General features: G+C 42.9%; 1 protein-coding gene across 2 annotated transcripts; it reads left to right on the top strand.

Annotated features, from left to right (window-relative positions):
* Positions 1-4,356: 4,356 nt before the first annotated feature.
* LOC143956790 (uncharacterized) lies at positions 4,357-7,733 on the top strand. 2 transcript variants are annotated; one of them, XM_077466965.1, is made up of 3 exons: positions 4,357-5,470; positions 5,639-6,058; positions 6,479-7,733. In XM_077466965.1, exons 1-3 carry the CDS (start codon positions 4,357-4,359, stop codon positions 6,865-6,867), a joined length of 1,923 nt encoding a protein of 640 aa, XP_077323091.1. In that variant the 3' UTR covers positions 6,868-7,733. The 2 variants fall into 2 exon arrangements, with proteins under 2 accessions (XP_077323091.1, XP_077323090.1); XM_077466964.1 differs by having other exon boundaries at positions 4,357-7,733.
* Positions 7,734-17,214: the final 9,481 nt, after the last annotated feature.

Raw genomic sequence — 17,214 nt, 5'->3', positions numbered from 1 at the left:
GAGGATGTCAGCACAGCACAGGGATGGTGGGAGCCCCTCATAATAAGCAGCCCCAGTAGAAATATGACACTGCTCAACCTCTTCAAAGAGGAGGGTACGGGCATATAATACGGTGTGCTTTTTTTGGACAAGGAAGTGAGCCAAATGAAGAAAGAAGGTCTCTGTGCTCGATTAAAAAAATTGTTTATAGACATATACATGGTCTACTGGTCACATGTGTTGAATTCCTCCGAGATCCATGCCTCATTCATTTTTAGAAATGTGAGGTAGTTAACACTGTCGTGAGCTAGGCGAGTACGCTTATCGGTCACGATCCCCCCTGCTGCGCTGAACGTCCTTTCGGACAGGACACTGGATGAGGGGCAAGTCAACAGTTCGATTGCAAATTGGGCAAGCTCTGGCCAGAGGTTAAGCCTGCCCACCCAGTAGTCCAGGGGTTCATCACTCCTCAGAGCGTCCACATCGGCCGTTAACCCAAAGTAGTGGGACACCTGACGGTCTAGGCGTTCCCTGATGCTGGATCCGGATGACACCTGTCGATGGGTCGACTGAAAGAATGACCTTATATCCGAAGTCACCAACACATCTTCAAACCGGCCTCTTCTTGCAGGTGCAGTTGGATTGGTACCCGCAACTCCTTCTCTGGGAGTGGGAATTGCTCCTCTGCCAGCGCACGCAAAGGCAGAATGCAGCATTTCTCAAAGCAAGGCCTGGAAGTGCTCCATTCTGACAGCCCTCTGTGACGGCGGTAACATTTCCGCAATTATGTGTTTGTACCGGGGGTCTAAGTACGTTGCCACCCAGTACTGGTCCTTGACCCTTATACGTTTTATACGGGGGTCCCTATTAAAACACTGGAGCATGAAGGCCCCCATTTGCAATAAAGTGGAAGCGGTGTGGTGGCCTGGCTCCTGCTCATCATCCAGGATAATGTCGTCCTCTTCATTCTCCTCTCCACATCCACGCACAACAGGGATCCCAGAAAGGTTTAAAGCATGCTCTTCTTGCTCCTCCTCATCCGCCCCGGCACCATCCTCCTCTGACTCCTCTTCAGACTCCTGTTGTTGACTTGTCTCAGATAGAGTAGCCCCCCCTGGGAATTCATCCAGCATTGCGACTTTCTCATCTTCCCGCTCCTGCTCCTCCACAGCTTGATCAATGACACGACGCAATGCACGCTCCATAAAGAAGGCATAAGGTACCATGTCACTGATGGCGCCATGGCTGCGACTGACCAGTTTGGTGATCTTCTCAAATGGGCGCAGAAGTCTGCATGCGTCGCGCATGAGCAGCCACTGGCGCAGTGAAAAAAAACCCAGCTCCCTAGAACCTGTGCTGCCGCAGAGTTCCTACAGGTAGACGTTAACTGCCTGTTTCTGCTGTTAATTGGATGATGTGTAATTTCTTTGCCTGGGGTGCACTTGATTGCTTATGTTTCATACCAATTATACCAATTATGTACAGCATTTAAATTTTTTTCTGTTGTTCATCTTGTTTAATCTGTGTGTACCATGACGGGACATGATATGCAACCCAGTAGATGGGTTGCTCATGTGTCCAGGGGCACTAGTGATATTTTTTAGGTCCATCTGTGAGAGGACCACTTGGATGACTGCTCTGTTGTTCCCCCTTTTTTTTCCATTGCTTAGTATGTAATTTTCAGGGAAATTGTTTGCATAATCATGCAGGAAGATGTGAGAATTCTTGAGTGACAACTAGAGGTTCCGTAACTTGCTATCGTATCTGCGCACATGCGCATTAGCATAAGCGTGCGTGAGTACTTGGTGCCCACTTGCCTATTTAAACTGGCTCCATAAACCAGAAGATTGCTGAGTGGTCGTCATTTTCTCCTGTCTGTGACCTGATCCTGTCCTTGTATCTGTGTATACCTAACCTGTTTGACTCGTTCCTGATACCTGATTCCTGACCCGGCTTTTGACCCGACTCTGGCTTTTGCATTCTGTTCCAGTGCCTTTTCTGCTCACTTGATACTGACATTGGCTTGGCCCTGACTCTTCTCTGGATCCGATTCAGTACCACTCCTGCTTGTCCATTACCGACTTCTACCTGCCTGACCATCTGTGACCTTGCATCCGCCTGCTTTCCAGCTTGGTTGCTGTCTGCTGCTCTGCACCTGCACCTGCCAGTCTACCAGCCTGCCTGCTGTCCTGTACCTGTTGGGATTGGCCAGTCCACAAACCTGCCTTCTGCTTGGCACCTGCTGCAAGTACCCTCTGTCCAGGATCTCCAACCAGGCACCCAACCTGTTATATGCTGTCACCACCTTCAGAAGAAACAGGACAGGAGGTGTAAGGGAAAGCACTCCCGTCACCTCGGCCTCAACCAGGTAAGTTACAGTAGTGCTTTTGTTCTGCCCCCGACCATGGTAACTGTTTTTCATGAGTCATTTTTTTCCTTCTGCTGCTCCTTTCTTCCCTGTCCCAATATTCTATGCCTTGTTAAAATTTCCATGATTTTGGATTGGTAGTAGTTCACATATATAATTTGCTGTGTAACTCTATACACTTTTCTCATGCCTGATGAAGGGGTCCTGCACGGCTCCGAAACATTGCACTTGTTCTTTTGTGATCTCTCTGCAGTAAAAGCTTCAGACTGCATTTGAAGATCTAAGGTGTGCTGGTGGATATGTGCATTGATCTTGGATGGCAACATGGCATGCAGGCACCATAGGCCTGGCCTGCTACAGCCATCTTGGTCCACCCAGATGCCACAGGCATCCTGGGATGTTGGCTACCTGTGCCCAAGTGAAGGGGGCTATATATAGTGGGGGGGCGTTGTCCCTACAGGGCTTGTGGTTCCTAAGCTCCATCCCACTGCATTGTAACTATAATAGATCCTTCCATCACTGGTTATTACATCAACTGTGACTAACATTGGATTTTTGATGTGGCTGGGAGAAATCTCAGTGAGATACGGGAGTCCCTGTCTTATATCAGGTACTCATTATTATACTTTGTGCATGTTTTTTTGCTTTCTATGCTAGCATTTTATTAAAATATATCAATTGGCTTGAATACAATCATTTTTCCTGCTAGATACCTCCTAGTATATACTCGAGGAGCCCATAGAATGCTATGGACAAAAGTAATTTTTCTGCACTGACAAGTGTTTGAAACCTGGCCAGTATCTTTCATTCAGGTACAATGCTCTTCATGTTCGTACTGAATTCTCTAGTCATTGAGTTAGCATTTCTGGAGTTATGGGATGGTCTCCCTTTGTTTTTTGGTCCCCCTGGTGGGCCCCACTCTGCGGGTTTATTCCTTCGCACTTCCCTAACTTTGGCACATACTGGGTGGTTGGGTTTTTAGGTCATATAGGTGCTTCAAGATTATAATATATGTACAGTATATGTATATTCTTTTTCTAGATCATTTTGAAACTTTATAGACTGACTGCTCCTGAGGAAGTGGATTTATTCCATGAAATGTGTCAGTCACATAAGACCAGCACATGTCTATGCTACCATCATAGAATGTTATGATGAAACCGATGAATAAGATGGTATCACAGATCTTTTTATGAAATGTATGGCATATCAGCATGTTTTAATTTTTTTTTTTATTAAATAACAACAGTTGTCCTTCAAAAATCCCATCCTTCACACTACAAATTCGAATTTTACATCTACAATGTATGAATTATTAGATGCACCTGCTGAACGTGCCTACAAATCGAACTCAAGCACTTTCACCCATCGCTATGCAGCACAATGCTCTGAATTATAAAAAAAAGTATCAGATTTTCCCGCAAAATATTGTAATAGACTGTCAATTTTACCAGCCAATGAAATATTGCATCCTCCATAAAAAAAATTTGAAATATATATATATATATATATATATATATATATATATATATATATATATATATATATATATATATATATATATATAATATTGTACATATTCTTCTGTATATTAGATATTTAATGATGATTGTAAATATAGAAATCAATATTATTTAGCCCTGTATATAGAATTCTGACATTCATATTTTCTGTACAGGTGGAATGATGAAGTTTTCAGTCGTGTTGATCTTCTTCATGCAACTAAGTCACATGTGAAATGAGCCATATGGGTGTCTTATGTGACTGAAAGTCTTAATTGCCGTTCACTGAAGGATTCACACAGGACTCAAGACATATCCATTTTCAAAGTGTTACAAATGTTTTGGTAACACTTCAACACTGACCCAGCCTCCGAGGACAACTGGAGAGAAGTAATTTCAGTGTCCTGGAAGAGACAATGGCTTTACAGTGAAGTCCAACCCATGCATAGATAAGGAGTAATTTTTAGTACCTATTTTTTTTGTTTGGAATGTGACAAAGGTTTTACAATGGATGCAAAATGTATTGCACACCAGAAAGCTCACACTGGAGAGAGACCATTTCAGTGTTCTGAATGTGACAAAGATTTTACATGGAAGTCCGACCTTATCAGACACCAGAAGATTCACACTGGAGAGAAGCCATATCAGTGTTCTTATTGTTGTAAAGCTTTTATATCGAAGAAAGAGCTTACCACACATACAAGGATTCACACCGGGGAGAAGCCATATCAGTGTTCTGAATGTGGCAAAGCTTTTAAAGGGAAGTCCGACCTTATCAGACACGAGATGATTCACACTGGAGAGAAGCCACATCAATGTTCTTATTGTTGTAAAGCTTTTATGTCGAAGGGACAGCTTACCACACATACAAGGATTCACACCGGAGAGAAGCCATATCAGTGTTCTGAATGTGACAAAGCTTTTAAAGGGAAGTCAGGCCTTAACAGGCACCGGAGGGTTCATACTGGAGAGAGGCCATATCAATGTTCTTATTGTTGTAAAGCTTTTATTTCGAAGGGACAGCTTACCACACATACAAGGATTCACACCGGAGAGAAGCCATATCAGTGTTCTGAATGTGACAAAGCTTTTAAAGGGAAGTCAGGCCTTAACAGGCACCGGAGGGTTCATACTGGAGAGAGGCCATATCAATGTTCTGAATGTGGAAAAGGTTTTACACATAAGGAAAACCTCACCAGACACCAGAGGGGTCACACTGGAGAGAGGCCATATCCGTGTTCTGAATGTGGCAAAGCTTTTACAACAATGACCGAGCTTATCAGACACCAGAGGATTCACACTGGAGAGAAGCCATATAAGTGTTCTAAATGTGATAAAGCTTTTACACGAACGGAACACCTTATGAAACACATGAGGGTCCACACCGGAGAGAAGTCACATCAATGTCCTGAATGTGGAAAAATGTTTGGACATAAGACCAGTCTTATGAAACACCACAAGATTCACACTGGAGAGAAGCCATATCAGTGTTCTGAATGTGGCAAAGCTTTTCAAGGGAATTCAGATCTTATCATACACCAGAGGATTCACACTGGAGAGAGGCCATATGAGTGCTCCAAATGTGACAAAGCTTTAAAAAGTAAAGTTGAGCTTTTCCAACATGAGGAGATTCACACTGAAGAGAAGCCATATCAATGTCCTGAATGTGGAAAAAAAAATTCACGTAGGGCATACCTTATTACACACCAGATGATTCATACTGGAGTGAAGTTGTATCAGTGCTCGGAATGTGACAACGCTTTTACGTTTTATTCATACCTTCTTAAACACCAGAAGATTCACACTGGAGAAAAGCCACATAAGTGTTCTGAATGTGACAAAGCTTTTAAAACCAAGCAGGAGCTTATCAAGCATGAGAGGATTCACACTGGAGAGAAGCCTTATCAATGTTCAGAATGTGATAAAGCTTTTACAAATAGGGACAGCATTATCAGACACCAAAGGATTCACACCGGAGAGAAGCCTTATCAGTGTTCTGAATGTGACAAAGCTTTTAAAAGCAAGCTGGAGCTTATCAAACATGAGAGGGTTCACTCTGGAGAGAAGCCATATCAATGTTCAGAATGTGATAAAGCTTTTACAAATAGGGACAGCATTATCAGACACCAGAGGATTCACACCGGAGAGAAGCCATATCAGTGTTCTGAATGTGACAAAGCTTTTAAAAGCAATCAGGAGCTTACCACACATGGGAGGATTCACACTGGAGAGAAGCCACATCAATGTCCTGAATGTGGAAAAAAGGTTGCACACAGGGCAAATCTTATCAGACACCAGAAGATTCACACTCTAGAGAAGCCATATCAGTGTTTTGAATGTGGCAAAGCGTTTCAAGGAAATTCAAATTTTATCATACACCAGAGGATTCACACTGGAGAGAGGCCATATGAGTGCTCCAAATGTGACAAAGCTTTCAAAAGTAAAGTGGAGCTTGTCACACATGAGAAGATTCACACTGAAGATAAGCCATATCAATGTCCTGAATGTGGAAAAAAATTTGCACGTAGGGCATACCTTATTACACACCAGATGATTCATACTGGAGTGAAGTCTTATAAGTGCTCGGAATGTGACAAAGCTTTTATGTTTAATTCAAAACTTCTTAGACACCAGAAGACTCACGCTGGAGAAAAGCCACATAAGTGTTCTAAATGTGACAAAGCTTTTAAAACCAAGCAGGAGCTTATCATGCATGAGAGGATTCACCCTGGAGAGAAGCCACATCAATGTTCAGAATGTGATAAAGCTTTTGCAAATAGGGACAGCTCTATCAGACACCAGAGGATTCACACCGGAGAGAAGACTTATCAGTGTTCTGAATGTGGCAAAGCTTTTAAGAGCAAGCAGGAGATTGTCACACATGGGAGGATTCACACTGGAGAGAAGCCACATCAATGTCCTGAATGTGGAAAAAAGGTTGCACACAGGGCAAACCTTATCAGACACCAGAAGATTCACACTCTAGAGAAGCCATATCAGTGTTCTGAATGTGACTAAGCTTTTAGACAGAAGTCCAATCTTATCGCACACCAGAGGGTTCACAAGCTTCAGCTGCAGGAAGGAAACGTTTAATGAAGAGGGGAAGTTAAAGGGGTAACAAGCTAAACCATAATGGAAGAGTTACAAGTATTTCATTAGCTTCACACCTCCATGTCATCTCACAAGCTAGTATAAAAAAGTGAAAAGGTATTCTATGCTACTTTGAAACACAACCTAAAGTCTGAGCAAGCAGAAATGTAATGGACGGATGTATTGAGTTTATGTCCATCAGGCACACACTTAAAGTCCTTTTATTATTTTACCTTTTGACAGTTTTTTTCATATAATCATCAATGACTGAACTATGTTTACTCACAATTCTCATATTTTTTTGGAGCTTTGACTGAAGATGTAATGCATATCCATGATTCACTAACTGAGTTGTTTTCCCAAGTTATTTCTTCTTTGCCAAGTCTCTGAAGCCTACGTGGGAGAGTCCATTTCAGGTTCTGATCACTATTACTATATCAGTAAGCCTGCCTTGTTCACACCTCCCATTACACGTTCCACCTGCCCTCCCATGATCCATACCGCTTGTTCACATTCTGCCTTCTCTCATGGATGACAGCTTTGCATGAAAGTTTGTGGTTGGGACACCAGCCACGGAGAAGTCTCTGCTCAGTGATAAAGCAAATAGCTAATCTGGCATAGGCCTTCCAGCAGCGAGTTACTGCTGTTTTATGAGATGTGTTCAACAGTACCACTTAATCCCATCTGGCCACTTGCATTTCATCCAGTTCTGCCACAAGTCTAAGCCCTTGTACACACGGTTAGAGAATACATCGGAATGTGTCCTGTCGGACCGTGTTGTCGGATAATCCAGCTGTGTGTGGTATGCATCAGACTGATTCCGTCGGACCCAATTTTCCAACTTGTTGGAAATATTTTCCGACCAACTGGTTCGATCGGACATACTCCGATCATGTGTAGAGAATTTTGATCGGACCAAGTGCCACGCATGCTCAGATCAAATTCCTACATCAAAGGTATTGGCTGCTAGCCTGAACGTAGTCCCATCGTAATGAAATTACGTCATCACGTTCTGAAAGATCGGATTTTTCCACAACTTTGTCCGACCGTGTGTGTGCAACAGTTTCGGACAAAATCCAACGGACAAAATCCAACTGATTTGGTTGTCGAAATCTCCAATCGTGTGTACAGGGGCTAAGCCCTTGTACACACGGTCGGAGAATGCATCGGAATGTGTCCTATCGGACCATGTTGTCGGATAATCTGACTGTGTGTGGTATGCATCGGACTGATTCTGTCGGAATATCCATCGGACCCAATTTTCCAACTTGTTGGAAATATTTTCCGACCAACTGGTTCGATCGGACATACTCCGATCATGTGTAGAGAATTTTGATCGGACCAAGTGCCACGTATGCTCAGATCAAATTCCTACATCAAAGCTATTGGCTACTAGCCTGAATGTAGTCCCATCGTAACGAAATTACGTCATCACGTTCTGAATGATCGGATTTTTTGACAAGTTAGTCCGACCGTGTGTATGCAACAGTTTCGGACAAGGTCCGATGGACAAAATCAGACGGACAAAATCCGACGGATTTGGCTGGCAGAATGTCCGGCCATGTGTGCAGGGGCTAAGGGATTCCATTAAGCCCCTGTACACACAGTCGGAGATTTCGACAACCAAATCTTTCGTATTTTGTCCGTCGGATTTTGTGTGTACAAGAGCTAAGTGAAGATTGAATGTCCTTATTATCTTGTTTCTCTGTTCAGCTATTGCTCATCTCCAGAGAACAATCACAGTACAACTGCAAAAGTTCTGAACTACAAAGTAGGGGATGAAAAGTCCTCTGGGGTTCTCTTTATTGACCCTGCGTGGACAGGTCTCTTTATTGAGTAAACGTTGTTTGTGAAGAACACTTTTTGACCCTGGAAATGTTAACATTTTGTAGCTGAAGTATAACTATGGGCAAAATCAATAATTGCATAAATTGTACAATCTGTCATTATCCACTTTAGCCCCCGGGCCCTTTATCTCCGTGCACCCTTTTTAGTCCCAGAGCTTTTTATTTTTGTTTTTGGCATTTATTTATGTTCTTCATACTGTACCTTTTAATGTTTGTGGTTTACTCAATTGTTTTATGCATCAATTTTTGGGACAGGTGGCTTTTAATTTTGTAGGGAATTTTGGTTTCATATATTGTTGTTCCGTTGTTTTTTGAGGAATAAATAGTAAAAAAAATAAGCATTTTCCTGTAATTTATCCCAATGCGGCATTTATGTCATTTGTGCACCCCCATATTTTTACTCCAAAATATAAACAACAATGTCTTTTGAGTACAATAATGTCACATTGGTGCAATGTTTATGTAATAAAGGGAAAAGGTAAAGCTCAAGGTGAACGTCTGTCTGAATTTTACTTTTGCAGGGCTTTATTCCACTTTTCTACACTACAACGTGATGCACACAATGTTTATGTAAATTGTTAGTGTAATGCCGCGTACACACGAGTGGACTTTTCGAGGGACTAGGTCTGACGGTCTTTCAGGTGGAGTTCCGAAGGACTTTCCGAATGAACGGACTTGGCCACACACAATCACACCAAAGTCCGACGGATTCGAACGTGATGATGTACGACCGGACTAGAATAAGGAAGTTCATAGCCAGTAGCCAATATTTGCCCTCGCATTGTTTTTTGTCCATCGGACCAGCATACACACGAGCGGATTTCTCGGTCCGGCCGAGTTCTGGTGGGAAAATTGGAAACATGTTCCATTTCTAAAATCTGCCAGATTTTTGCAAATCAAAAGTCCGCTGAAGCCCACACACGATTGAATGGTCCGACGGAATTGTTCCGTCGGACCTTTGCTGTCAAAAAGTCCGCTCGTGTGTACGTGGCATAACATTAAAATTGTTACAGCCTCTTTTTTAAAATGAAAATATTTCTTCTTTTTATCGTTAAAATACAGAATGTATAGAGCACCAACAGTTATGCATAGCGCTTTACAACATGAGAGCAGACAGTACATTTCCAATCAAAGAAGAATTTTGGGAACCCCAGAGGCGAGGTGGTGGAGGTTAGGTGGAGGCAGGATAGGCTTCTCCAAAGAGAAGTGTTTTCAGGGAAAAGTGGACAGAGTAGGAGATAGTTGGACAGATTGAGGTAAGGAATTCCATAGGATCGGAGACGCTATGGAGGCAAATGGGGCAGAAGGTGATGAGGGAGCTAGACAGCAGGAGGTCTTGGGTGGAATGAAGAGAACTATTTGGTTGGTATTTTGAGTCTAGGTTAGTGATGTAGCTGGAGGCAGAGTTCTGTATGGCTTTGTAATTTTATTGTTTGCCACTTTTTCCAAAATTAAATTCAAATTACAGACAATCGAGGGATTGGCATAGAGGGGTAGCAGATTCTGAGCAGTTTGTAAGGTGGATGAATTTGGAAGCAACATTCATAATGGACTGAAGGGGATATAGCCCATGTAAATGTAATCCAGTGAGGAGGGAGTTGCAGTAGTCAAAGCAAGAGATAACCAGGGAGTGAATCAGGAGCTTTTGGAAATGTTGCGGAGGTTGAAGCTGCAAGCGTTGGCCAAAGGATAGTTCATAGTCCAGTATTACACCTAATACCCTGGCATGGAGGGGCAGGTTAATGGTTATGCCATCGATCTTGACAAAAAAGTCAGGGGAAGAGGCACATGTGGGAGGAAATATGAGCTCAGTTTTGGAAAGGTTGAGTTTGAGGAAGTGGTGTGACATCCAGTCTGATATGTCTGTTATTGAATTAGTGATGCGTGATGAGACTGATGGAGTGAGCTGAGAGATTCAGCATAGAAATGGTATTGGAATACCGGTCCTGAAGGCTGGGGACTCAGGCCCAGCACTACCCGGCACAACCTGAGTAAGCCTCTTTAAAAGATAGGTCCACATTACTTATGTGTTTGTTAACCAGTTGTGCCTCTGTATAGCAATGTTCTATTAGCCACGACCAATGTAACAGGGTAATAGCACTGTCTGTATTGCGAGTAGATAAGGTAGTGGCAGCACTTTGTGTTTATGATGCTTTTATGACTTGCACGTTTGTATGTCTTGCATTTTTTCAATAAAATCTTTTATGGATAAAAAAAAAAGAAATGGTATTGGAAGCCATGGGAGGCGATCATCTAACCCAGGGAGGTGGTGTAGATGGAGAATAGGAGAGAGCCAAGAACAGAACCTTGGGGGACCCCAACAGAGGAAGGCAAGAGGAGAGGAGGAAGTAGAACTGTAAGACTCTGAAGGCATGGTGGGATAGGTAGAATGAGAATCAGTGAAGAGTACAGTCATGGAGGCCAATGGAATGGAGTTTTTTTTGAAGAAGAGGAGGTTGACAACTTTGTAAAAGGCAGAAGAGAGGTCCAAGAGTGGGAGTACAGAATAGTGTCCATTGGTTTTAGACATTAGTAAATTATGTGCGAGTTTTAGGTGAGCAGTTTCTGTGGATTGTTGAGGGGAAAAAAACAGATGGAAGGGGATCAAGAAGGTTATTCTTAGGCCGCATACACACGGGCGGACTGTTCGCCCAACTTTGTCCGCTGAACAGTGTTTCGGCGGACAGTCCGCTCGTGTGTGGGCTTCAGCGGTCTGTTTCAGCGAACAGTCTGCTGAACCAAGTTTTTCGGAATTCCCGTTAGACTGTCCGTCGAAACTTGGTTTCAGCGGACAGTCCCTTCGTGTGTAGGCTTGTTCGCCGTACTAAGTTGCACGCATGCTCAGAAAGGATTTCCACGTCGGAAGGTTGCATTGCAGTGTATTGGACGTCGAATTTTTCGACCCGTCGTACGTGCTGTATACGTCATCGCGCAAGTTTTCGGCGGACTGTTCGTTCGTCGTGTGTGGTCAAGTCCGTTCATGCAAATTTTGAGCGGACTGTTTCTCAAACTGTTTGAGGAACTTAGTTGAGCGAACAGTCCGCGCGTGTGTATGCGGCCTTAGTGTAATGGTTGCTTGGCTGGTTCTAGATCAGACATTAAGGAGTTTGGTGCTAAAGGGGAGCACGGTGTGGCGTAGTTTGTTAAGACTGGTGAGATCCAACGAGGGCTGTTTAACCTGTTCCCGCCCAGTCATGGACATCCTCCTATGCCCAAGCTCACACAGCCTGCAACCCCCCTGCAGTGCGGAAAGTGCGCTCTGTGATTGCTGAGTCCTTTGGACTCGGCTGATCAGAGATCAGGGTAAAGGGCCAATCACAGTAAAGGTTAATTTACCACATGATTTAGCTGTCAGCCAATGACAGCTGATCAAAAGATGTAAACAGAAGTCGGTTGCTGCTAGCATGAGGAGAAAATCATAAAGCGGGTAATTGGCTTCTGTTAATGGGACAACATTTGCCACAAATGCTGCTAATCAGTGCTGCCAATCAGTGCCTCATCATCGGTCTCACCTACCAGTGCCTATCATTGTCACCTATCAGTGCCCATCAATGGCACCTATCAGTGCAGCCTATCAGCGCACATCAATGAAGGAGGAAAATGTACTTGTTTGCAAAATTTTATAACAAATTATGAAAAATTGTTTTTATTTTCAAAATTGTTGATCTTTTTTGTTTAGGAAAAAATATAAACCCCAGTGGTGATTTAAATACCACCAAAACAAAGCTCTATGTGTGGGGAACAAATGATAAAAATGTCATATGAGTACAGTGTTACATGACGGCGCAATTGTCACCTTTTAACAATACACCTTTAACATGGTAATACAGATGTGTCTATGTACATGAACTCACCAAAAACATATGGTGCTTAAAGTATGTGTGTGTGTATTTTCTCTATACTGCCACACAGGAAGTATCATTGTAGTGTTACCTCTGGGGTTGTACACGGTGTCCCGTATTGCTTTTAATAGAATTTATTTTTGTTGTATATGTATGCACTTTATGTGAATTATTAAAATGTTATACTTTTTTATACGTGCCTATAGAGTAAATTTTCCCTCTATTTAGCATCATGGTTGTTAAGGACGTGGGCGGCCAGCTTCCTAGCCCACTGTTTAACAACCAGCTATTTCTTCACACAAAATTTGAATCGGTCAATCGTTTTTTTGGACCAATCCGAATTCTAATCGTTCTAAAAAAATTGGAATTCATTAGAAAATGAATAAATACAATTTAATTTTAATGAAAACAATATAAAATTTTATGTAAACAAGTTCCGAAACCAAACGAAAGGAATTCCATCTGAAAACAAAATTAGTAACATAACGAATCTATGCAAAATCAAACAAAATTCATTTTTCCATTCTGCACATGTCTAGTATTTACTAAGAAGCATTGTGGATATTTTAAAACTAAATAAATTTTTTTTTTATTATTTCACCAGGTTGTCTTTTTTAACAAATTATTTCTCACACACCGTATAAATGATTTCACCCCAAAACACATTCTTCTTCTACTCCCCTTGAGTAGGGCGATATCACATGTGTGAAACTTTCAAGCTGCCTAGATGCATAGAGGGGACCAAAATCCAAGGAGTATTCTCAGGCTTTAAAGTGGGACTCCTGTCAAAAAAAAAAAAAACTTTATTTGAACAATATAATAAACTTTTTTATATTAACCGTTTCTTGGATTGCTGAATGCCTGATTGGAAACAACTTTCCAATCCAGACATTCAGCAATTCTCCCTTCTTCCACTGACAACATCTGCTCACTGCAGGCAAATGTGTCTAGAGACAGGCACTTCCTCATTCTGTTGTCGGTGATTGTTCTCTCAGCGCTGCTCCATCCCTCCCCCATTCTTGACCTCACATGCTTTCCCCTGAATGAGGACACATAAGCATTCTGGTTCATGAGAGAACTCTGACAGGGGAAGCAGCTCCTCCAATCATCATAGCCTTGATTTGTCTTGTGGGATTGAAGTGAGACACCCCCACCGGCAGCTCTCAGGCTCAGAAGGAAGGAGGATTGTTCATGGTACAGGCAATAAACAACTGCATGTGATTATTTTGGTGCAAGGGTCAGGGCAGCCATCATAAATTTTGGGGCCCCTTACAAAAGCTTTAGACCTGGGCCTGCGGGCTTGACCATCAACCTTCCCCAAGGCCCCCCCACTGGTGGACACTGAATCTGCCCACTGGCCATCCCACCGAGTCTTTCAATGCACCCACTTTTACAACCTAATATATGAACATGAAAAATGTATTGCAAGTCATCAGTGCTTTCAAGATTTAACAGTAATGATTTATATGTTTGCCAAAATATATGAAGCCTGTCACAACAACAAGGTAGACTCTTTTGAGCAGAACCCTACAATAACGCTAACTGCACAACCCTTCCAATGCCCCCCAATCTATCTTCCCTTAGCAGGTCTAATAAAAATATAAAAAACTCCAAAACAAGAAAGTCCAATCCAACAAAGAGACAGTCACAGCACGGGTCCACATCCAGCAACATAGACATCACAATGATAAATTGATTGACAAGCAACTTGTTTGCAAATCTGTTCACAGTGAGCACTGAGCAGTGTTGCAGGCTTCACACAGCACAGCTCTTCCACATGCCTGAGCTATGACTGGTGTGGCGCCCAAACCAGCATCTGGCCTTAGATGGTATCACTCCGCCTTCCCCCTGCAGCTGAAACAAAGTAAGCTGCATTGGCTCACTCCATGGCCACTCGGCTTCAGCAATTGCTAGTTCCTACAGCAGCAACCAGCGGGAGACTGGTGCCGTTCGAGGCTGCCTAGCGGCAAGTTACTCATCTGCTGTGTGTCAGACACAATAGAACAATGGATACAACCACACCCCAAACGATCCCAGCAAAGAGCCCAGCAGCATGAGACAACACATACATATATTCAACATTTCAGTGTGGTTGTACAGTGAGTCCGACTAGCACAGATCAGACTGGGGTTCTCGGTCACCCTGTGCCCCTAATGGACACAGGGTGATTTACTGGACAAAGAATTTCCAAAGCTCTCCAAGGTAAGCTAGGTTCCACAAGCCCCCCCCACCCAAAGTGACTCTCATCACAGAGCAGGTATAGTGTAATCGAGACTCAGAGAAAGACTCTCTTTTAACCACTTCCCGACCAGCGCACGACGATGTACATCGACAGAATGGCACGGGCAGGCATATTGGCGTACATGTACGTCCAATCTTCAATGGCGCCCTGCCATCGGGAGCACGGCGGCGGCGGCGCGCTCCCGCGCTGGTCGGGACCCCCGTGAGTCCGGTCGATCGCTGTGGGCATACCCGCGATCGTCTCATGGGACGGCTGAATGGAGGAAAACAGCATTTCTCCATTCTGCCTAGCAACTAGTGACGCTGATCTCTGCTCCATGTGATTGGAGCAGAGATCAGTGTTCACTAAATGAAAGCCCAACCCCCCCACAGTTAGTAACACACCCCTAGGAACACTTAACCCCTACACTGCCACCCACTGGTTAACCCTTTCACTGCCAGTGTCATACATTTATATAGCAGTGATTACTGTATAAATGACAATGGTCCCAAAAATGTGTAAAAAATGTCCGATAGGTCCCCCACAATGTCGCAGTCACAATAAAAATTGCTGATCGCCGCCATTACTAGTAAAAAATATAATAAAAATTTATTAATAAAAATGCTATAAAACTATCCTTATTTTGTAAACGCTATAACTTTTGCGCAAACCAATCAATAATCGCTTATTGCGATTTTTTACCAAAAATATGTAGAAGAATACGTATTGGCCTAAACTGATTGAAAAAAATGTTTTTTTATATATTTTTGGGGGATATTTATTATAACAAAAAGTAAAAAATAATGCGTTTTTTTCAAAATTGTCGCTCTATTTTTGTTTATAGCGCAAAAAATAAAAACCGCAGAAGTGATCAAATACCACCAAAAGAAAGCTCTATTTGTGGGAAAAAAAGGAGGTCAATTTTGTTTGGGAGCCATGTCGCACGGCTGCGCAATTGTCAGTTAAAGCGACACAGTGCTGAATCGCAAAAAATGGTCTGGTCTTTGACCAGCAAAATGGTCCGGTCTGAAAGTGGTTAAGGAGCGCTTGTGGAAGCCTCCTGTACATTTATCTCCAAACTTTGCAGTCCCACCCTTGCCTCCCTCACCTCCCATGCCTCCTGCTACCGAGTCGGTCAGTAAAGATGAACTCATGCACTCAGTTTTCACACGTCTCTCTGCAGATGAGAGAACTGTTAGGAGGAGGGAGAGATTGTGCCTTCATTGTGGGCAGTCAGGTCACTTTTTGAAGTCTTGTCCTACCCATCCAGGGAGCGCCCGAACCTTGAGGTCCTGTCACAGACAGACCTTAGGTGGTGTTGTTTCGTCCCCAGTTATCCAGAAGGATAAGCCCTTGGTTTCGGTTACCCTTTCTTGGGCTGAGTCGTCCGTTGAGATATATGCTCTAATCGACTCTGGGGTTACAGACCTATTCATTGATGCTGCCTTTGTATCAAAGGACTCGATTTCGCTTCAGCTGCATGACATTCCACTTGCCATTAAGGCTCTTGATGAGAGACCCCTACAGCCTGCCCATGTGACTCATGAGACGGATCCTTTGTCCATAGCCGTAGGGGCTCTTCACCATGAGATAATCCAATTCCAAATTATTTCCTCACCTAAGTTTCCGCTGGTTATTGGTTATCCATGGTTACAGAGGCACTCTTTTGATTGGCTCCATGCTTAGGTTCTCTCCTGGTCGCCACAATGCAGTAAGATTTAATTTTGAGTATAGCCTCACATAATGAAGGTTTAACTAGACATAAAAAAGTACCATCATCCAAATTAGTATAGAGAAAGAAGGGAGGGAGGGAGGGGGAATAGGGCAGTTGCTGAGGCTGACCATACAAATTATTCCCACCCAAATGGTGGACTATCTCGGTACTGATAAACAACAACGTAGTTAATATATAAAATTATTTATTTATTACATATAAAAATAACATACAAAATTCAATTTCAAAACAGGATTTAAATTATTAATAAATACTCAGGGTTCCCCCAAGAGGTATCTGTTGATGAAGTGTGTCTCAAAGATTGACCTTTCCTCTACTAGTTTTGCGGTACATACACCGCTTCCTCGGGAGAAATAATCAATAAGACAAATAATTGAATAAAGCACAAAGCAAATAGGTTACAATTGAAAAATGTATACAGTTATGGTTCAGCAAAAAAAAAAAAAAAACATAAAAAGAGCGAGTTGCTCACCCGACGGGTCAATGGCCAAGTGTGGAACCAGGCGGCTCGAAAAAGGCTCCTCCCACGTGGACCAGGGGGATTATGTGGAAAATGGTTCTAGATAAAAGGAAATAATAATGATGGGAGGGCATATCATACATAGTCACTCCACAGTTGGTGAGAATGAG

This window comes from Lithobates pipiens, unplaced genomic scaffold, assembly GCF_037356315.1.
Source record: "Lithobates pipiens isolate NorthernLeopardFrog02 unplaced genomic scaffold, aLitPip1_a1.2 Scaffold_41, whole genome shotgun sequence".
NCBI lineage: Eukaryota > Metazoa > Chordata > Amphibia > Anura > Ranidae > Lithobates > Lithobates pipiens.
Note: the sequence above shows the minus strand (reverse complement) of the source record. Positions and strands in the feature narration are given on the sequence as shown.

Excerpts from the sequence above, each read along its gene's own strand:
- LOC143956790 (XM_077466964.1), top strand. The coding sequence starts at position 4,357 with ATGGATGCAAAATGTATTGCACACCAGAAAGCTCACACTGGAGAGAGA.